Raw genomic sequence first — 22,985 nt, forward strand, 5'->3', positions numbered from 1 at the left:
TGTATTTCACTTTCATAGGAGCATAATCCTGCATTATTAGAAATGCAGAAATAACCAGAAAATATTCATTTGAAGGGTAGAAGTTTCCATAGGGTTTTGTTTATGAAATATTCTGTTGCATTTCAGTCATTTATACAAAATGTATGGCAGCTGCCAAACTTAACTCTACCCTTTCCGCTTACAATCTTTATATGGCAAAGTAGTAGCAATTGAATTAATTCAGCAGCCCTTGTTTCTGTGCATGTTTTTCTTCCTGTAATCAGAAGAGGGCTATAGAAAATGTGCAGAAGTTCACTGTTTTTCCGTGGACTGCTCGAGTTAGTAGTTGGCAGTAACTCAGTGGCATAAATAATTTAGGCTGACAGCCTGCCTGGCTTTCTGAAGGGGGAGGGATGCTAGTTTAGTGGTATATAAACATGCAGGTTTATAAGTTGTTCAAATCACAGTTTCTTATTAGAACTGAAGTGATGTATCCATGACTTAGCTAAACACTTTTATCTCTTTTGGAGCCTCCTTCTCTGCTGTGCGTGTTCTCACACAACACGCAGAGTCTCTATCGCTCACCCTCTCTCTCTTGCCGAAATGAAGTCATTTCTGGTAACCTGCAGCAAAGTATCTGGGCTGCTTCATTTTTGAGAGGACTCTGAATGGATTGCACATTTGGTTTGTTGCTTAAAATTCACTTTAGTGAGGTTTTATTTTTTTTCCCTCTCTCTGAAGGTTGTTGAGGACTCTCAATCCGGTGAAGGGGATAAGAAGGCTGAGGAGGAAGTTTATCATTGTCCAGTGTGTTTCAAAGATTTTTTTTGCAAGTATGGACTGGAGTCCCACATGGAGACACATCCAGATAACTCGCTGAGGTAAGAAATAGGCCTGAGAGCATTTCTGGTCACCAGATGGCCTGAGGGAGCCTGCTGGGGACAGGGAGAGAAGGAGGCTCAGCTCACGCCTGTTAAATGACCCCCTTTGCAATTTTAAACAGTTTTAAGGATGTTTCTGCCTCATCTTGTGTCACCAGGGGGCTATTAGGCTTAATTTTAATACTTTTTGCAAATACAGGAAATCTTGCCAGCTAGTTGCTGGGTATGTCTTTGGAGGAAATGAGAGCAGCCCTTCTTCATCCCCCAAGCACATCTCAGTTGTTACATAAGACTGTAAAATGTGAGCATCACAAAATTTCAACATGCTTAAAACATGAGGAAAAACTTAATAAAAGTATTCGGGTACCAACCTATGCTATTTTCTGCCTGGGGAAAAGGAGGCTGGATATAAAGGTTTTATTGTTTTTCATGGGAGTGAGTGAAGATAGATGAGTTTCTGGTTCCAGCCTTGCAATAGAATGTGTTATGCTTTTCTGTCTGTTGAGGTTAGGGAATGTTTTGGATTTTGGCTTAAACTGGTTTCTCTTAAAAGGGAAAAATTAGTTATTAATTGTTTGAGAAGGTACTTGGGTTTTCTGTTTTGGTTCAAGTAATTGCTCTGGGGACTCCTGATACTTCTTTACTTCCTGTTTTTTACCACAGGCAAAAGTAGAGACAGATACATGAAGATACAAATGAGATATTCCAACTCTAGTTTAAACATGTAGAAGAGCTGCAATTTAAGAAAATTAGTTTATCCATATGCACAAGCTTGTCTATGTTTTAAGCTTATTTTAGGAGTTTGGGTTATTTAATGATCTTTTCAGAAGGGTTCAGAATTCAGCATCTTGAAGTGTCAACATTCTGTTCCTGCATGTATTTTCTTATTAGAATGAGATGGAGCAGAGCTGGAGTTAAACTTTTTTATTAGAGAACCTTAGAAATTATATGTAAAACCATTTGGGGAGGGGGGGAACAGTTGTAAGTGCTGTAATTATTGGGGAAAAGAGTTGGAGAGCTCTTTCCTGAACTTAGGCCAGCAAATAGCAGTTAATTAGATGGGATTTGCTGTTTCTGAATTAAATTGAGTATATTTTCATTATAGAGCAAAACTGAAAAAGTTCTCTGATAGAGCTCTGCGTGAAAGAGAGGCTGAGAAAATTTTCCCATACAATAGAGAATTCCCATACAATACACTTTAGAGAAGGTAGTTGTCATATTCTACTTAGCCTGATGTCAGCCTCATTTTTGAGCTTTTATGAAGTTGTAATCTCTTTGTGAGTCTATACGCTGTGAAGCTGAGCAGACAGGTGGATTCTCTTGTTTTCAGCAATGGATAAAAGATACCAAAACAGATAGCCTTCTCGCTTGGCAGCATTATACTCTGCTGCTGCAAGGCAGAAAGAGATTGCCTGCAGAAACACACTATTCCACTTGCACAACTCTCTGTTAGGAGGCTTGCTTCTGGATAACATTCTCCTGAAATGGATTTTACTACCCGTAGTTGTGCTGAGCAACAAAGACCGAAAAGTGTCTCTAAATCAAAGCCATGATTGTGAGGCTCTGTGAGCAGGAGTTAAGGACGGTGCTGGGATGCGGGGATGTCTTTATGGGCTTGTTTAGACGATGGTAAGGGGGATTTTATCAAATGTTTGCTTTAGCAATTTAAGACATGTCAGTGGAGGTAGGGCAAAACAAGGGAGCTTGACAAGAGAACAAGGCTCTCCCTGGTCAGCTATCATGTTCGTATGCAACTTGCCCTGCCTATCTGGTTTAAAACACACCTTTTGTCCTAGTCTAGACAAGTCAAATGACACTGTCTACTTGGCCCAACCTAGGAGAAAATCCTCTGGTAAGCAGAGTAGTCAGCGCAGTTGTTGAGGTGACTCTTTCGTCACAAAAAGAAGTAGTAGGTAGAAATCCTTGGCAGCTGGAGGCTGTAATTCCTGGTTCGTTTGTAGGATTCAACAAAATAGGCTGAATGTGGCGTGCCATTCTCAGCCCTAAGTTAATGTGACTTTAATGTAAGTGAAATGATGCCTCTTGGTGAGGCTTGTGTGTGGTTTTTTGAGTGAAAGAGGTGATGGAAAGAGAAAATTTTGCTAGGATATCAGAGCAGGGGGCATGTATGTATGGGTGTGTTTGTGGTGGGGGAGCAAACTGGAAAATGTCAGAAGGCTTTCATCAAATCCTGGTGTTTCCTTACTGTAGAAAAATGAGAAGGAAGAACTTTCCTTAAATCAAGTTAAAAAAAAAAAAAAGAAAAAAACAGAAAAAGCATAGCAACTGTGTTATGACCACAGGGCAGGGAGCAAAATACACTCAGGGGTTTTTTTGTTTTTGTTTTTTTTTTGTAAGAGTCCCTTGATCAGGACTTGTGTGCGGCGGGGAATCAGATGTCGTGCATTCCAGAGCCAGATGCTCTGGTTCTGGCAGTTGGTTTGCAGCTACCACTTTAGGTACCCCAGCACAGCCCATTTTGTCTGACCAAAAATAAGCGCTGCTCCATCAGCCTAGGCATGCCGCTCCGCAAGGCAAACGCCCTCCTCCTTTGCGCTCCAACATTTGTTAGGATAAAAATGACTGTGCGATGCACAGATGTGTATTGCCTTGACAGCGCTACGCTGCCACCCTCCCTGTAGGGTTACATCCCCAGGCAGCAGCAAAGTGGCAGGGGATGCGGGAGCTTCGCTGTGGTCCTTTAATCCTGCCATTGTGGTGCTGTTGTGCAAATACAGCCTCTCCCTCGCGGAGCGTCTGTCTGTCCCGGCCCCCCTCTTTGAAGAAGCAGACAAGGTAATGCCTGGTGGCCCCAGGATCGGTATGTGAGCAGCTAATTTCCAGGGTGGGCCTTTGCCCTTCCAGATACTGTCAAGTGAACAACTTCACATCACAGGGTTAGCTGTTCAAAGTCGGATGAAAAGGCATTGTCCTCCTGAGCGCTGCTTTCTCATGGAGAGGCTGGAGCCGGCAGCACCTCATTGTTTACTTGGGGCAGAATAAACAATGCTTAATCCAGCGATTGTGCGAGAGGGGCTCCCCGCTTGGGAGAGGATTCCTTGATTATGTAAAATCCTAAATCGTGCATCTTTGTCTCTTAATTAGGGTAAGAGCTGCCCTGCTCATGGGAGCAATAATAGGGCCCTTTGTCAGGCTAACAATAGGCTGCGGCACCGGGGATCCTTCACGGCATTAACCCCCCGGCCAGTGTCTGTCCCTCTGCGGCCCTGGAACCGGCACCCTAATTAGCGACGTTCGCTCGCTGGCCCCAGCGAGGCCGTCTGCCGTCCCCATTAGCTGTGGGAGGTGGCACAGCGGGGCTTTGCAACCCCTTCGCCTCCCTACCTGGCCTGTTGAAAGAAGGCAGCCAGTTCCCCGCAGCCGGCGCCTCCGGACACCATCTATTTTGGTGAGTTTGTATCCGAGTGTTGATATAATTAGCAGAGCCCTGCAATGCTGCTGTGCAGCCAATAGGGAAAATGAGAAACCTTAGGGAGCGGGATAACTTCTCTGGAAAGTTTTGTGGCTCCGGGTTGCTGTCAAACATGGTAATGCGCTTGTAAAGGTCGCCTGACAGACAGCTCTGAGCAACACCAGCAGCCCCAGGAAAGGAGACGTAAGGACTTCCTGAGGAGAAGCCTCCCGAGGCGCTCTGTGAGGTTTCTCTTCTTTCCTTTGGCAAGTACAATGGAACAGGCTTAAAGGAAAACGTGTGGCTTTTGAAAAAGTATGTACACCATAAAATTCCTCCGTTGGTTTCTCTGTAACCAAAGCATACCTTTTATATTTCCTCTCTCTCTCTCCTCCAAAAGGCTTTCTCCAGTACTCCCTGTACCAACAGTTAAAGGTTTTCAATTTTTCCTTCCCCACAGCAACAGGGAGACATTTCTTCTACTTCTCATGCCCGTGTATCTTTCTGAGGAGAGGAGGGAGGTGCTGATAACATTGCATTTATCACCTTTCTTAGAGACATGTTTCAACATCAGTTCTCAGCAAGGATAGCGTGTACAGTTTCACACAAGGTAAAAGCCTGTATCTTAGTGAGTGTTCAGGGGACTTTTTGATCATATTTTGTTCACCAGGACATTGCTTTTAATGACATGATTTGGTTTTACTAACTATTTTTTATAGGAGCCTAGGAGATAGGAAAAAAAATAGATATTGCAGGGTGTGAAAGAGACTGCCTCAGTCCCTGAGCTGACTTAGTAACCGGTGCCAGTAGCTGCGTACTGTCGTGAATGGGTTCAAGGTGGATGAAGTTTTCCAGCCTTTTAATGAGCGTGTCCAAACAGTGATATAATATATTAAGCTTTGTAACTTGCCAAATCCTGTGCATATTTTCACAGGGACAGCAAAAGCAGTTCTCTTGCCCCAGGATAATGTGCTTCTGTAGGATTTCAAAACAAAGAAAATCAAAAGCCACTCACAGTCTACCTTGTTCTTCAAAACAGCTTACCCAAGTTTTGCTGAAACTTGTAAAGTCAGATTGGCTTAAGGTTGAACACCACCATGGAAAGCTGTTGCTTTGAACAGTTAAATGGGTAGACACATTGCAACAGAAAAATTCAGGTGCTAGAATGGAAAGTGTCAGGACACCTTGACTGTCGGTGCTTGTTGTCTGCTGCCTCCAGTTTTGCAAGGATAACCACTCTTGTTTCTGAAAACACTCCCTGGTGGGAAGTGCTGCTCTTGTGTCCTGGTGTTGCATGGCTTCACTCAGAAGAAAAGTGGACAATTTAAATGCCCTAAATGAGTGTAAATTGTTTTGCAGGATGCCATGTGTGACTTGCGATTCAGTCAGGTTGGTCAGCACACTCCCCACTTTGCCACCACATCCCTGTTCCTCAGTGCATGGTGTCAGGTGGTGGGATGCTGCAAGACATTTGGACCTACCTAACAGTCTTAGTCATTTTAGCCGATGCACATGAGCAGCCTCATTTAAGTCAAAAGGAAGTGGTTTTTGAGTCAAAATAATTCCAGCTACTTAGAATATTATGTTTGTTGTCCAGTTACTGGTCTTCATGACAGTTCTCTATATCAGCAACTGGGAGATAAAATAGTCAAAGAAATAAATTAGTGTTAATTTAAGTGTACTGAGATGATTTTGATCATTACCATTAGTAGAAAAGAGCAATTGAAGACTAAAGCATGTACAGAGAGGCAATGTAACTGAACAAAAGTACATCATACACAGTGTAAAAACAAAAAAAAAACAAAAAAACCACCAAACCTCCCAGCCCAAAACCCCCCTGAAGTTTCTTTCCTGTTTTTGCTACTGCCTACTTAAGAACTTCAGGAATTCACTTTCCCTCCTTGTGTCTCAGATTCCTCATGCATTTAGTAGGGCGTAATCCTGCTGACTTCATTTTTGTGAAGCATATTGCTTTCTGTCCTCATCAGCATTTTGTAGGAAGTTATGGGTGGAAGTTAGTGACACTGCAAAATTAAGAGAGTGAATGCATTTGAAAACCAAATGTGGTATGCAATTTGTATTACTTGTCAACCAAAACTAAAGGTTCGTGGTGGGGGGAGAAAGTTTTTTCCAAGTAGTTGACTCTATTACTGGAAGCAACTTGCAATATGAATGACAAGTAATCTTCATGCAGCATTATGAAATTTCATACTACTTTTCTAGTGCAACTGTTGGTGTGCACATAGGCAGGTCTCATTCCTAGTTAGCACCTCAAAATATAAAACTTGCATTCTTTAATGCAGCTGGATAATTCTGAGGTTGTCGTATTCCGCACAATTGTCAAATACTGGTAGACGGGTATAAAACACTCCAGCATACACATGTCCGTGGACCTCCTGACCTTTGGTTTTGGCAAAAATCTTGATACTTCCCCTTTTTAGTCACTGTTTTAGATTGTACCAGCAAGGATATTTTACGAAAGAACTGCTAGAGTTATCAAGCGCTAACACAGTAACTGCTAAAAGACTTGGTGTAGCCAAGGACAGAGATGCAAGAGGGTCAGTTGTGTGGCTTTGCCAGTTCAGCTGACTCTCCTGTTGGGTTCTGCTCTGAAAGCTGCATGCTCTGTGTCTTGCTGATAAAAACTAGAAACCGAATCCTGATCTTTGCTGGCAGCATTTTCAATCTAGAAGCAATTCAATGAGCCAGCTGGTGGCAATGAAATCCAGCTCTGGTAAAATACTAGGAGAAAAATAAGCCATGGTAGAAAGTAACTCATAATGTTAAGGCAAAGGAGAGAGTATGCAACCAAGCTGGTGAATGCATCCTTTTACTGAGCAAATAAAATGGAGAAGTAAAATTAGAGGGATGAGCATTTGTCTTTATGCTGGCTTGCAAAACCAGACGAGAACTGCAGTCTAAGTGCATTCTGGAGTTTCTGTTCAAAAAAGGGAGATGGGAAACATCTGAAGAGCAGAGCGAGTCCAACTCCGACCTAGAGGTGGTCTGCTCACATCAGGGAGCTTATTGCGCTGGGAGACTGGGAATCCAGAACGGCTGGGTAAAAATATCAGATAGTGAATGGACTCAGGGAGTGACGCTCATGTGAAACTGTGTGGTGTGTCACATGGTGTTGAATATCTTAGCTTGGTCACAAGAATAGAAAGTGGGTAAAATGCAAAGCTGTCCCTAGAGGAGAGCTTCTTGTAACAGGGAATACAGGAGGGAAAGAGGGCTGACCCCAAACAGGTTATTAGCATGCCTGTCCGGTCCTGAGGACCAGCGTTTGTTTACACGCACACTCTCTCAAAAGTAGTGGCCGCTGCGTATTGTGTTAGCAGTCACGTCCGCATGCTGAGCATAGCTTACCTGTGAATGTAGATAAGGGCAAGCGTGTTCAGTCCAGATTCGGCTGCACCTGTTTGTGAACCCTGTTGTCATCAGTAGATGGTTGTAGGATAAACAACCTACTCGGTGAAAAGTGGGTATTTATTTATTTATTTATTTATTTATTTTACATGGTAGAAATAGATCTGTTCTTTAACTCTTGCCAGTACTTTAAAAACTACACAAGTACTTAACTTCCATATTAGAAAGATATGCAAGAAGGCAGGAAGAGCTTTATTTTTTTTTCTTTTTAACCCCAAAAGAATACTAGAAGGTCCATTTGAATTTGTATGTGCAAACAATTGCTTTAATTTTGGATGCTGTGCAACTTGGAATTTTTGTAGCTATAGGAGACAGTACTGGTCACGTTTTTCTTTCCAGGTACGCTTATTGCCCTATCTGTTAAACATTTGATTGTTATTTATGTTGAACATCAGCTCTTGCTCTGTGATTCTGTTCAACAAGTTCTTTGACATTTATGTTTTTTTAAACTTTGACCTTTGTTAAATAAAAAGGTCATTATGAGAAAATGAACTACTTCATTTGTGCAAGTGTCTGCGGGCCATCTCCGGTTTTCCCTTTATTTGTTCTTAGTTACATGTTTATTCTGTTGAAATGAATGGTAGAGTAAGCTACTATTCCACTGGGGCAGAGGTATTAAAATCCGGCAGCACTGTGTTGTTGCTAGTGCGCACGATTCATTATATTGTTACGAAAAAGTGAAATTTTCCTCTCTGATTTTCTTTGCTCCCATGCAGAGAAGAAAGTCTAAAGATGACATGGATTGATAGTTGTTCCAACAATGACTTGCGACTTTTTTCTTTAATCACGTAGCAGTCCCCTTCGCTCGAGTTACGCTGGCTGTGGGAGCCTGACACACCTGTACTCACACTGACGCTGCCACATGCAGGCAGGTTTCTGAAGCACAGCATCACCCCGGCTTGTATCAGAGCAGCGCCGGCTCCTACGCGGCGCTTCTCTCGCCCAGACCAGAGTGCCACTTTTGGAGCACACGTAGCGTCGTGCTTTGGCTAAGCATCCCTCTATAAATAGGTCTGGTGCAGTGGTTTCGGCCATCGCTACACCCAGGGGCGGCTTCTCTGAGGGAGAGGATTAAAGGGTGCAACGGGACAGGGTGACAGCAAAGTCGGGCTGCCAGCGGGGAGGAAAAGCCCCACCTTTGGTGACTCACCGAAGCGGCGTGCATGGAAATCCTTGTGCGCTGCGTCGCAGCCTCTTCGCGCTGTGAAAGGGGAGCCTCTCTCCAGCCCGCCGTGCTCCTGCTCGTGTTCAGCGGGGGCTTTGCTCAGCACGCCGCTGGGCCGCCTGCAGTTGCGGCTCTCCCACCACTCTGCAGCAAGTGGGAGAGATGAGTGCAGCTGCTGGGCATTATTTCCCGGGGCCCTGCCGCGGGGGGGTGGAGGCCAGGAAGGGTTTTTTGTCCAAAAGGAGATGAGTATCTGGAGCTGGGTGGGGTTGCACAGGAGCGGAAACCAATTTGCTCTTCCTCCTTCCCTCCCTCCCTCTGCCTTCCCGAGAGAGAAGTAAAGAAATCCCCTCCTGAAGAAGAGTATGTCTGTAGCTTGTTAATTTTTCTTCATAGGTGATGAAAGCCCTTAGGTTTAAAACTCCCCTTTCTGCATCCCCCCTTCTCCGTGAGCCTTCTCTGCAGTGCTGGGTACCGGGGACGAGCCCAGGAGTCTGCTCCCCGCGCCGTTGTGGGCAGAAGTTCAGCTGGAGGCAATTGCCCATCTCTTTCTTCTGCCTAGTTTTTTTTTTTATTTTTAGTTTAGCATGAGATTTTGAGTGGTCTTAAGGAGAGCTACGTTAATTGTGCAAATGATGTGAGACAGAAAGCAGAATAAGAACGATGACAGTGGAAATTTATGTATGGTACCTACTGGCGACTGAAGTGGGAGGAGTCCGATGATTTAAGGATGTCAGTGTCTCTGTGTGGTTCATCCTTGCCTTGCTGCCCTTGGTTCTGCTTGTGGCAAGTGTTAAAGAGCACAGACTGGAAAGGAACAAAATGATACCACATTTTTTATTTTAGATAAGACCTGAGTATTAACACTGTTTTTATGTGCTAACTTCCACAATTCTAGCAGCGGGATGTTAGTGAGCTGTATGTGTAAAAATTTCAGGTTTGGTCTACTCCTGCATGGGTTCAGCTGTATAAATTTGAGAAGGTTAAATATCACTTTCCCTTTCCCATCCTGAGTCCCAGGTAGAGCAGAGCACAACATTTTTTTAGTCTTTTGGTAACAGAATGGTGGATATAAATATTTGATATTTGAAGAATCTTGACTACTGAAATATAAAATTTAGAAGGATCAAATTAGAAGCCTTTGCTGTTTGACTGCATTATCCTTAATCAAAATCAAGATTGATGAATTTTGCTTAAAATTTGGCTCTGAATTTCCTCTCCAAAATGTCATTCCTTTTCTTTCTTTTTTTTAAAAAAGAAAATTTACACTGCTGACAAACTGGAATTGACTCAGAGGAGACTGTAGTGCGAAGGAACAGGCATTGCTTATATAAACTTTTCTTGCATGGGTGCTGCATGTCATAAGTGTAGCAAATCCTGGCTTGCCTCTTGAACAAGCTCCACAAAGGACTGGCTATTTCTTAGAGCATGTTAAAGTGCTTTTCTATCTTAATTAGTATTTCAGATTTCAAGAATATTAGCTTACTCTTAGTAGAAAGCTTTTTAATGGTGTGTTTTTGCATAGATGCCTTGTCTACATTTTTTTTTTTAATGTACAATAGTATAGTAATAATTAAACAGACTGAGCTGGTGTGACACGTGGACTGAGCACCAAGGTCAGCCTGGTCATTTTACTGTCATTGCACAGTTATATTACAGATCTGCTTTTGTGTTTTATCAGCTCTGTTTTCTCACCCACTTGTTTTTTGCCCCTCTGCTAGGGAGCCAGAATCCTAATACCACATTCACGTTGTACAGGTATGAATGTACATGGTAAAAGCTGTTTGAGACTGAAGCTCATTTTAAAACAGCCTTAGCTGTTAACTGCAGTTTTTCCCTTTTGCTTATAATTGAATCTCTGTGTTTGGAACTGAACAGCTTTCTTCTCTCTGCTCTGTAATCATATTTATAGAAAAATGGGAAACTCTGGCCAAGACTAGCTATCACATGATAATACAGCAGCTGGTTTTTTTTGGTACATCTGGAAAGTTACCTTGCAAGTACAGGGCTTTTATTGCTGCTCAGGTGGTGAGGCATTGATCTACCTATCGTGCCAACCCCCTCAGAACCTGTTCCCATCTCTGTTTTCTGCAGTCATACCGTCCTTGTTTGACTTGGCACTGTGCATGGGCAGACTTGTGAAACTGTAAGGAGAGGGGGTTTTTGTTTTTTAAGTTCATCACGAGCAAAATATTACCATATGTTTCAGTTGCTTTATTTGATATACTGGGCTTTTCAGAATTTCCACGTTTATATAACAGCTTTTTAAAAGGAACTTAAGCAAGATGAAAAACATGGTTGTATCACCTAGGATTCCCTTCTTTTTTGCTTCTTGGACTGTGTTTCTAGATTTAAAAAAAAATTGTAAGTATTGTTACTATTTAAAGATGGAAGATAGTACTGATGACAAAACAGAAATTGTTAGGCTTCCGTAAAAAATGTTTTTTTAAGTTTCCAATTATTAGGCTTGGCAATTTGTTCCATTTTAAATTAATATGAGCATTTGTCGATATAGCACGATGCTTGCTGGAACTAGTTAGGTTTTGAAGTTCAGTACCTGTAAGCTTTCCTTGGTGCCGGTTCGCATGCCTATCTGCGTCTGCAGCGCTAATCGTATTCAAAGCTCATTAAACGTTATTTAGAGGAAACTCAGGCTTCCTCGGTACCGGGGATGGAGGGGAGGGCTCCCTGCCGAGATTTGCGCTCCCAGTGGAAAGGCCTGGAGCGCGGAGCAGAGGGCGCACCGTTCCTGGGGGCACGGCTCTGCCCGGCCAGCGAGCCCCCACGCTGCAACGCCAGCTGAAGATGCTGGATCCAGGAACGGTGAATTTATGTTCCCTAAAACGCCTGTATCTTGAAATAGCAGGCACATTTGGTCTGGACGTTTCTGTTTTCAACGAGGAGCTTGTTTTCGACCAAACGGAAAAAGTTAAATCCTTCCCCAGATACTTTTTCTAGTCTTGCTTCTTCCATTCACCCTTCCAACATGGAAAAAAAGAAGAGAAGGCTAAAAAGGGAAGAGAAAAAGATAGATGTTTATTTCTATGCATTATAAAAGATAGAAAATACATATTCCTTTTTCAAGAAATATTACAGTTTTGTTGGCGGGGGGGAGGGAGGGGGTTCCCTTTGCATGGAAAACACCATTTTTAAATTGCAGATTTTTGCTGCCCTGAGGCATAATCCTTGACACAGGTGTACTGTGAAGGATTTCACACCGGTCTCTGCTCTGAAAGAAAATCTCAAGCGCTGCCTTTGACGGGAGCCCTGAGTAAACATGCGCTCCAGATCCGTCCCTCACCCTGAAGTCGCCAACACAGGCGAGGGGCCGAGCGAGCGCGAGGTGGGCCGCTCGTCTGAGGAGCCCCGGTTCCTGCTCGGCCCGAATCCCGTGGGGACTGCGGCCGATGTCCGGCGGGGGCCGCGTCCCTTCACAGCATGGTCGGCGTGTTAATTTTAGCTGTCGATGAATATGGAAACAGCAGGGATAACATGAGCCCTCAGCCTGTGCGCTGTCTCTCTAAGAAACTGTTTTTAATGCCCAGCCCTTGTCAGAGCTGATGCTCAGTGTATATAATGGCTGCCTTGTTTGCTTATAGACACGGCTCTCGCCCGTGTTTCACTGATCCCATGATGAAACGTGCTTTGGGCCTTTGCTGCCTCTGAAATGCAAGCTTTGCATATAAAAGCAAATGTATCTGTGGCTGAGTATCTCTTGGCTCTACCACCACACAAGTAATGAGCAGCAATACAAGGTTGAGCTTCACTGCAGAGTTGTCGCGTCCCTTGCAAGCACTATTTATTCACATGCTGAGGTACCCACAAGAGTTTGCCAGAAGCGGTTTGCTTTCACATTAGGCTTTTTCATCGCTTCTGAAAAATTTCCTTTCGGTAGCTTGCGAGTTCTTCAGGTGACTGCTCTAACCCCTTAATGCCCTCCTTCCCCCACAGTTTTGGTGGCTGTGTGTTTTTGTTTTCGTTGAAGATGAAAGCGCTGCATCACGGGCTAGATATTGCCAAGCTGGCTGGAGGAGAGCCGCAAATCCTGACACCCAACGAGTGCTGTCTATGGGCATTCCCCTACCATGACCAAAGATTGCTGTCACATTTAGCAGATCTCTTTGAGTAAACATTCGCTTTGTAAATGGCTTTGGTTCTGAATTTAATGGAACACAGGCAGTATGCTGGCAATAATTATAAAGGTAGGATGCAAGCGAATTGACAGGGGAGATAAAGCAGATTAAAGCTCCAGAGCATAATATTTATGTCCCAGCCTTCTGTGTACCGTGATAACAAAGGCGGTGTTACATATACTTCACACTTGTGTCTTTCACCACTCGCAGACTATGAGTCCAATTGCTTTGTGGGTGACTTGGTTATCTCTTCATTTTCAGGGAATTAAAAAAGGTCTGTGGAAGTTTATGTAGTGATAAAAAGAACAACAGTGGGAGTTTGTTAGGGACAGGACAGGGAGGGGGTTGTTTCAGGATTTTCTCAGAAGACATTTCTAATTGCAGGATGTTTTTTTAATGAGTAGACATATGTCCTTTTCCTTGACGCGGAGGGCAAAGGTGGTATGGGGAGAGCGAAAGGCGGGAGGCCGCACAGACGTGTGAAAAACTCCCAGTGCGAATAATACTCACTGACAGAATCAAACTACTTCACATTCCCTGGTATTTGCTTCTATGAAACCCATGCTTTAGTTAAAATCGGAGCCATAGCCACAAGGATCCGTTTTGAGTTAAATTGTGTGCCACTTGTTGGAAGCGGCTTGCCGAGCTGGGAGTGGATGTGACCCTTCAGCGCTGGGGGTGGGAGCTCTGTCACGGCACAGGGCTGAAACCCCAGATGTTTAAAAGGTGACATGCTTGCTGACAGGTTGGCCAAATGTTGCTGTGTAGTCCTTACTGCCTGTAGCATAGCTACATTTCCAATACCTTTGATTCTTTTTTTTTTTAAAACACAAGTCTGCTTTATGTAACAAACTCTTGCTTAGCTGAATTTGGAGTGAGAACTGAAGAAATGCAAGAAACTGTAGCCATGGGGTGTGGATATGAAAAGACATTGCTCCTGCATTTATCTTTGGGACACACTGGCTATGAGGGGGGTGTAGAAGTGTCAGAAATGTTGAACTTGTTTCAGGTGTTCCTCTTCTGACCGGCCTCCCCTTCAAGGGGGGGGGGGGAAGAGCACTAGTATGTTTTTTTTCTTTTAAAGAAAGTATACTACTCGTAACAGCTTTAAGAAACATCAGTGAAAGTTTATGGAAGGGAAATACAGTATAAGTATTTGAAGCAAATACATACACAGGTATTTGAGTTGTGTGCAGTAGCATGTTTTGAGCAGTGATTTTAAAAAGGCAGTGCTTACACTTTGGCAGCTGCTTGCTATTTAGGTCTGATTTAGCCTTTCTCTGTCACTGAATTTTTTAATCTCTTTTATTTTAATAATAATTTTTCACACAACAATTCAGGAAAATGAAATGATGCAAAGCCAATGTCAAAAAATGGGAAGATTGTCAAAATGCTGCAGTCTCAGCTCTTATTTCACTGTCTGCCCCCATGTGATATTCAGTTCTCTTGTGCTGTATTCTTTGAACTTCCAGTTAACTTAATAGCTAGAAACTGGTAAAAAGTGCCTATGATTAAAATGGCTTTTCTGTGGTGACAGGTTTTTGACACGCTGTGGCTCCGTTCTGCATTAGCAGGTTCCTAGTATCATGGGGTGAGAGGAAGGAGGCTTACCTAATGCGAGAAAAATGTTCTTAAACTTAGAGCAGTCAGTAAGTCATTTTACTCCTTTCCTTTCCAGGTGTGACATCTGTTGTATTACCTTTCGTACTCATCGGGGCTTACTGCGCCATAATGCAGTTATCCACAAGCAGCTTCCCAGAGACCCCACAGGAAAGCCTTTCATTCAGAACAATCCTTCGATCCCGGCAGGCTTCCATGATTTGGGATTCACGGACTTCTCCTGTAGGAAGTTCCCCCGCATTTCTCAGGTACTCTTTATTCTTAACAGCGTTAAGATACCAGATGATACAATGCATATCTTCTGAATTCATCGAAAGATTTGTCTTAGGTGAGGCAGAGCCTGCATATAGAGTATTCTGTGGAAAGCATGTAGTGTTACTGCTACAGTAGCGTCTGCCTAAGCTTCAAACATTTCCCTCCTTCTTTTTTTCTTTTTTCATCTAAAGAGTGTTTGAGAGGTTTTTTTGAGCATCCTAGTGGATAGCTATTGTTGTAAAGTTCTATAAAAATATTTTAAAGGAGGATGTCTGTGTTGTTAGATCCTTGCCCCTCCCAGCCTGCCCCATTAATTCCCTCCTTCCCAAAAGCATTCTACATCTAAAACCTATAAGGAGGACGCACGGTAGGGAAGGCATTATTTATTTTAACTTGCTGTAACAAGGATGTAGTTGTGGTGTGAAAGATTTTATCATCAAACTTTGGGAAGTCACCTTACTTACTAAATGGTGACCTCTTTAGTGACTGACCGCTCCACGCATCTGTGCCCCAAACACCTTTCCATTACATACCTTGAACAAGGTCTGAAGGTTTTGCATCTTTGTGGGGAAGTGGCTGGGGCAAAGCAGGGGGGGCAGTCTGTAAATATATTTTGAGACTGTAAAGTTCTGTACTGGATGATGTTGTTACTCCCTCAGTTTGTAGAACCTTGCCTGCCTTAGATTGTTACGAGTCTGGATGAAACTGCTTACTGATTAATAAAAAAAAAAAAAAAGGAAAAATCAACAACACAGTCCAACAGGGCTATCCTTATTCAGAATCTGCACTTTTCTTATTCTCCTTGAATTAAAGCATTGATTTCTAGCTCTTCTGGCTGCAAGGTGCTATACCTGAAGCTTTTCATTGATACAGGAGAGCATATAAGTCATTCTGTAACTACAGTAGAATTTTGATGAAAAAAATACATATTCAGGAAAAGAGAAGACATTTTTTAACAACTTGGTTTTGTTTCATTTGTAATTAATGGCAGCCATTAAAGGTTAAATGTTGTTGCTTTTCTTTTTTGTAATATAATTTTGCTTGCACTGTGAGGCAAGACCTACGAAGTGTCTGAACAAACTGTGTAGAGTATATAGAGATCCTGCCAGCCCTCAAATTATCACTTGTGCTCCGCTTTGATGCGGAACCTTTACAGCATATGAGCTATCTGGGTAACATGTAAATACAGCATTTGGATTCATGATCATTTTCAGGAACAGGTATAAAATCCATTTGTGAGGTTTAGTATTTTTCTTGTGAGAAGAAATATAACTAGACTTCACTAACCAGAAGCCTGTATGGTTTTGGCTTTGCTTTTGGTTTATTGTTTTTTGGGAGAGTTATTTTTGGTTCATTTTGCTTTCTCAGGTGCTTCTGTTTTCTTTCCTTCTAGCTTCTTTGTAGTAATAAAGCTAAAAAAGATAGTCATATTGTCCAACTTACTGAAGCTAGCTGGACAGTCTGCTGAGGCCCCTGTCCTGTCAGTGAGGGGAGAGAGATTTCTGGAAGGGCAGTTCAGAGCAGAAATGTATTTGAATAGGACTCTGCATAGCCCTCTGAAGGAGTTTGCCCCTATAGAAGGGAACTTTTGGAGAATCAGCCCCTAATTTGGGTACACAACTTAACTGGCTGAAAGTTATGGAACAGGAATGCCCACCTCCATGCCAGATGGGTGGTGATTCCTCTAAACTCCTTAACTTGGGCAATAAAGGACAGAGTGAAGCTATTTTCTTTTGCAGCATCATGTGATGTCTTTGCTAGTTTAAGATGTCTGAATATTTAAAGACTGACTATCTTATTTTTGCATATTTTGTAGGTCTGGTGTGAAACAAATTTGCGAAGGTGCATCAGCGAATTCCATCGATTTATTTGCGAGACATGTAACAAGGCATTCCCCATGCTATCGGCACTCAAACTGCACACGGAAACCCACGTGGTGGATCAGGGAAAAGACAAGCACAAGCCACAGTCTGCAACCCCATCCGGTGAGAACCCAGACCAGAAAGCCTTCATGGCATCCTTGGGCCTACAGTTCACCAAAGACATCAAGCCTGTCAAGCAGGAGGACGATATGCAAGATGAGGTCCAAGAAATGCGGCTCAGAGCACTGAAGAGTAACCTACCTCAGGAACCCGGCAGCGCCGGCCCGCTCAGCCTCTCTCCTCTGGAAGCTGCCTCTATGGGAGGGCCGTTTTCAGTCCTTCCCCCTACAAAAGAGAACATAAAGCTCCTCTCACTGCAGCCGTTCCAGAAGGGTTTTATCATACAGCCTGACAGCAGTATTGTGGTAAAACCCATCTCCAATGAGTCTGCTATTGAGCTGGCTGACATTCAGCAGATCTTGAAGATGGCTTCTTCTGCTCCTCCTCAGATCAGTCTTCCTCCACTTTCTAAGGCACCTTCTGTCCCCGTGCAGTCCATTTTCAAGCATATGCCACCGCTGAAGCCAAAGCCTTTAGTAACACCCCGAACGGTCGTTGCAACCTCTACACCCCCTCCCCTCATCAGTGCCCAGCAAGCCTCCCCTGGCTGCATCAGCCCAAGCCTCCCACCGCCCCCTCCACGGCTGATCAAGAACTCAGTGGAGTCCTCCTCCAACTCTCATCTCTCCCAACCGGGAGCCAAATCGAGTCCTTCCTCGCAGTTGCTCCTCCAACCCAAAGTAGAGCCTTTAACTCAGCACGAGATGAAGACACAGCTGGAGCAGAACAGCATCATTGAAGCTCTCCTGCCTCTGAGCATGGAAGCCAAAATCAAGCAGGAGGTGACAGAAGGGGACCTCAAAGCCATCATTGCGGGGGCAGCAAACAAGAAAGCCCCGACCATGAGGAAAGTCTTGTACCCGTGCCGATTCTGTGACCAGGTGTTTGCCTTCTCTGGCGTCCTGAGGGCTCACATCCGCTCTCACTTGGGTATTTCCCCATACCAGTGCAACATCTGTGACTACATTGCAGCTGACAAGGCAGCGCTGATCCGGCACTTGCGGACGCACAGTGGGGAGAGGCCATACATATGTAAAATCTGCCACTACCCATTCACAGTGAAAGCCAATTGCGAGAGGCACCTGCGAAAGAAGCACCTCAAAGTGACCAGGAAGGATATAGAGAAGAACATTGAATATGTCACCAGCAATGCTGCAGAGATGGTGGATGCCTTCTGCTCCCCAGATACCGTGTGCAAACTGTGTGGTGAGGACCTGAAGCATTATCGGGCCCTCCGCATCCACATGAGGACACACAGTGGCTGCCAGAAGAAGAAGCCATTTGAGTGCAAGGAGTGTGGCACAGCCTTTTCAGCCAAGAGGAATTGCATTCACCATATCCTCAAGCAGCACTTGCATGTGCAAGAAAGGGAGATTGAGAATTATATCTTGGCGGTGGACTGCAACGCTCAGGAGAGTCAGACAGACCCTCCTTTATTGGATGACAGCACTTACATGGACCGCAAGCCCATCGCACCTTTCCTGGAGCCACAAAATGGCTTCTTGCTTGGGACACCATCTCACGTTCCCATCAAACTTGAACCTGTGGGCAACTTCCCAGTGGATTTTGACGAGCCCTTGGATTTCTCTCAGAAGAACAAAAACCTGAGTGCCATGCAAGTGAAGCAGGAGAACCTGTTTGGCTCTTCTCCCCTGTCCCTCTATGACTGTTCCATGGAGCCCATCGACCTATCTATCCCCAAAGCCCTGAAGAAAGATAAAGATGATGTCCCAAGTGAAGCCAGGAAACAAGAGCTGGCTTCTTCCGGGATTAGTGATAAAGCCTATAACTGTCAGCAGTGCCCGCTGGCCTTCAGCGCCAATGGGAACCCAGAGAAAAACAGGGCTGTCAGACATTCCCAGCCACTGAAAGGTTCATTGCATTTGACTGTCCCAATCATTTCCCCAGCTCTCCTTGGCAATTCTGCCTTGCTGAGACCCTTGAGGCCTAAGCCACCGCCACCTCTCTTGCCAAAGCCTCCAGTAACTAAAGAGCTGCCACCACTGGCTTCCATTGCACAGATCATTTCATCTGTGTCTTCTGCTCCCGCTTTGCTGAAAACGGAGGCTGCAGACGCCAGTCCCAAGGCAGCGAACAGCTCCACTGGATGTGATAAATCAGGGAACGCCAAAGCAAAAGTGACAATCGTGACCACCGTTCAGAAAGACTCCAGCCTTCCCAGTGACCTGACTCAGGCCTGTGATCCGGAAGAGTCTCCCATTGCCGATGCTGGGTTGGCTAAGAAAAGAGGTAGGAAGAAAGGAACAAAAAATAAGCCTAAACTTAGCAGTGGTGTGGATCTGGAGTCAAGTGGGGAGTTTGCCAGCATAGAGAAGATGCTGGCTACCACAGACACTAATAAATTTAGCCCGTTTCTGCAGTCCACTGACAATTTCAAGGAAGAAAGTGGCAGAAATGGAACAAGTGAGGATGAGAAGGAAACTGCTGAAGATAAGCTGCTGAGAGGGAAAAGGAATGCTTACTCAGACTGCCTGCAAAAAATCCCCTGTCCTTACTGTCCTCGAGTCTTTCCATGGGCAAGTTCCCTGCAGCGGCACATGCTCACTCACACAGGTAAGACAGCCTTGTGCTGTAAGGTAGATTGTAGCCTCTAAGGATTTTCCTTGTGAAAGGGCCTCCCCGTGGAGAAATGGTCCTTTCTTCCTTTCTTGTCCTCTCTATGATGCCTGAATATTATTCTTCACTGTTTTGCAGATCCTCAACTGTTCCTGTTGTATTGTGGTGGTGTTTAATTTTTCAGTGATGGAGTAATATCTGTGCCTTTGTGTGTCAAGGGGGCAAATTACGTTAGGGCAAACCTGCTAAAACTCATTTGGCTTCAGTGGAGTGGAGTTATTTAGCATAGCTGGGAAAAGAATTTGGTTTCAGGTTTTCTGTTATTCTTGTCTTATCTTGAAGGTGAATGTGTGTGTTGAATATTTCATTGTACCTTATGTGGTTTGTTTGGCTGCTTCCAGTGGCTGTTTGTCTACTTCAGTAATGATATAAAGATCCATAAAAATGAGAGCAAATAAGTAAAGAATTGTGGAAGGAAAAGAAAATAATGTAGTGTTTAGCATTTTTTTTTCTTGCGGTAGCTTTTATTTGACAGATCAGAGAAGGAGGATGCAAAAAGTATTATCCTGAACATTACATAGTCACTTGCCTCTAGGAAATGTTTCTTAATGTTAGACAACCAAAGGTGGGCTTATGCCCTAAGGCATGAAGATGTATATGGAATCTTTAATATTGTGCCACTGTAACTAAGCTCAAACCTGGTGTAAACAAAAAGGAGGAATGGGGAGGTAATTTTAGGTTTGGGGTTATTTTTCATTCTTTGCTATAAAGGAAGTACTGCATCGAATGCTGTGCTGATTTCAAGTTCACTCCTTTTTCTACCCACATTGTAATAAATTAGCAGATTCTCATCCTGCTTTGGGAGAGAAAGAAAGAGAGCAAAGCTCTACTTTTTTTCCCACCTCTTCGAGTCACTCGCAGTTCTTCTCTGTTTATCTCTTCATTATGAAATCTCAACTCCTGGCATAAAGAATAAAAGTCAGGGATGTTTGTAAGGAACTTCTGGGAATTGAGTACAGCCTCATAAGAGATAAGATAACTTCGTTTTTTTGGAGGAATTGAGGTTTTATGAAGCAACTGATTCATGTGCCTCTACTGAAAAGGGAAAACTGGAGAGGTAAAAGACATTAGCTAAGAGATTTAAAGGGAATCTGAGCTGTAGAGCAGTCCCTATCACGGTTTGCTTTGGGTGACATGAGGACATAACTTGCAAGGTATCAGCGCAACAGTGAGACTATTGTTTTCTGGCCTGCACAGACCAAATTATGTCGTCTTGTTAAGCATACAGTTTACTTTCAATGGTGAAGGAGAGCTCTTTATTCAGATCAATTGTTTTCTAACTCCCTACCCTCCAAAAAAAAAATATAGTAACTGAAGAAGGCAGCAGTCTGTTCATGAGTCAGAAAACAATAGAGAGGGGCTTTGCCCAGACTAAGGGGTTTGACCTGCTTGTGGATGGCAGACTTCCAAGGTAGCAGCACTGGTGTAAACCCTTCATGAAGACAGGAAAAAACGCAGTCAGTCATGAGTTATACCAGTAGAACTTGTCTCCTCTACCGCCACCAGGCTTGGAAGGAGACACCATCTTTTCAGAAAATCTGCGCTGCAATGCCCAGGGGGAAAGCAAGCAACCACAGCAGTGGCAGGGTTGGAGCCTCAGCGCAGATACAGATTTTGGTGATGCTACAGCGACTGCAGTAAGCAGTTCAGATTCAGGTTGGTGCACTCTGGCAACACTAAAACCGAGCTCTTTCTGATCATCGTCAGAGCAGTGTTGAGGGAGTCTTGGTGCTGGAGAACCAGCCCACAACAAACTTTGCCTGTCCTTGGGGCATCTCCTTTTAGGTGATGCTTGCACTCTGCTTCTAAATTAGTAGTTCGCAGCAGCTCCCCTGCGGCAGCAGGGGAGATGAGACTTACTGGAGGAGACAGGGAAGGGTAAGATAGGAAGGCAGAGAAGGTTTAGGCCAGAAGGCTGGTGCCAAAGCAAGTGCTGGGATGCATTCAGATGGAGCGAGCCCTGTGGTGTGATGGCTGTGAGGTGGCATAGGAGGGGTTTGGCAGCCCTGAGATACAGCAGTCTGTTGGGTTTGTGTCCAGGGGTGGGTCGGTTGGTTTTCTGATAGAGACATTTGCAGTGTAGAAAAGCCATAGTGCAACACACTTTTTCTCTCCCCACCTATTGAATGGGAAGTGACTTGTTAGAAAGCTCTGCTTTTTAAAAGGAGTCGGGAAAAAATTCTGTCCACTTAGTTGTATTGCAAAGGGAAAATGGGAATTTTACTGTTTGGGCTTGATGGCAGTTCCCTGACTTGGGGAGAGATAGATATGCTGGTGTGAATGGGATAGCTGGGAGTCTCAGAAAAACATATACATGCAAAGCTCACAAGTGGGGCACTGGGAATTTGGCATAGCTGTTTTTTATACGTTGTACCTGTGTTTTGTTTGAACATGCTCAAATATTTGCTTTTAATACCTTTCTTTCTCTTGATGTCTTTATTGTTTATTTTACTCTTCTGTGTTCAACCCACTTTGCCTTTTTGCTCTTTTCTCCTGCTCTCGATTTTTTTCATTTTCATCCCAAAGTAAAGAGCAACAAACAGGATGTGTCCTACAGATGATGCAGTTAGTTTTGCTCCTTTTACAGTATGTGCATCAGATTAGGGTTAACATAAAATGAAAATAATGCTCTATTTTGACCCCAGTGGTATCCAACATAAGTTAGTTGTAAATAACCTAAATCTGTTCACAGAAAATCACTTGAGGAGAGTTTCAGAGAGATGCTGCTGGATCACAGATGCGTATTGGCTTGCCAAACATGTGAAATAAATACTTACCACAGAAATGAAATGGACAAGAAAATATCTATAAATAAATATAAACAAACAAACAAATAAATAAATAAAATACTGTTAAGCCTAACCCATAAACCTGTATGTTCCCTTTTGATGGGAGGACACAAGTAGTAAAAAGTAGTAAAAACTCTACAGGAGTTTATATTCTTTGTTTATATGACCTAAGTCAAAATAAAATTGTAGAGATCTTTACTTTTTAACATTTGTCCTTGCCATGGTAATAATACATTTGCAGTAGGACTGCAGTGGCAGGAGGGATATTAATTAAGTGATGGTCTTTTTGTACACTCTGAATGTTTAGATTCCCTTTTATATTAAAAAAGCTCCCTTCAAGGTTTGTCTTCTGTGAAGTGTCCAGCCTAGAATAATCCTGCTGTGTTGCTAACCAAATGTTACTGTGAGTTCTGAATCTATATATGGACACGTACTTATTTTCATCCAAGCCATGACCATTCATGTAGAAAAAGTTAATAAAAAAGTAAATCACATTACACTTAAACTAATTGATTAGGTTACCTTTCTGTGGGTAAGTATGTTCTATCAGAAGAGCAGCTGCCATCAAGAGAGACAATATGAGGAACCAGAAATACTGCTTTTTTGTGTGTGCGTGGGTTGTTTTTTTTTAATGTCTTTAAAGTTGAGGCTTTGGAAAGCAGTCAGGTTTCCATTTGGGAATAACAGGGGGGTGAGGGTGGAG

The 22,985-nt window shown here is 43.6% G+C and overlaps 1 protein-coding gene across 2 annotated transcripts in view; it reads left to right on the forward strand.

Moving 5' to 3' along the window:
* Window positions 1-22,985, forward strand: part of RREB1 (ras responsive element binding protein 1) — a 68,748-nt gene that overhangs the window by 26,704 nt on the left and 19,059 nt on the right. For both annotated transcript variants that reach the window (XM_013941827.2, XM_067290829.1), the window contains 3 exons: window positions 721-860; window positions 14,678-14,867; window positions 16,691-19,430. In XM_013941827.2, coding sequence (XP_013797281.1) covers window positions 721-860; window positions 14,678-14,867; window positions 16,691-19,430 — 3,070 coding nt within the window. The remainder of the gene's footprint in view (window positions 1-720; window positions 861-14,677; window positions 14,868-16,690; window positions 19,431-22,985) is intronic.

The sequence above is a fragment of the Apteryx mantelli genome, chromosome 2 (assembly GCF_036417845.1).
Source record: "Apteryx mantelli isolate bAptMan1 chromosome 2, bAptMan1.hap1, whole genome shotgun sequence".
Lineage (NCBI taxonomy): Eukaryota > Metazoa > Chordata > Aves > Apterygiformes > Apterygidae > Apteryx > Apteryx mantelli.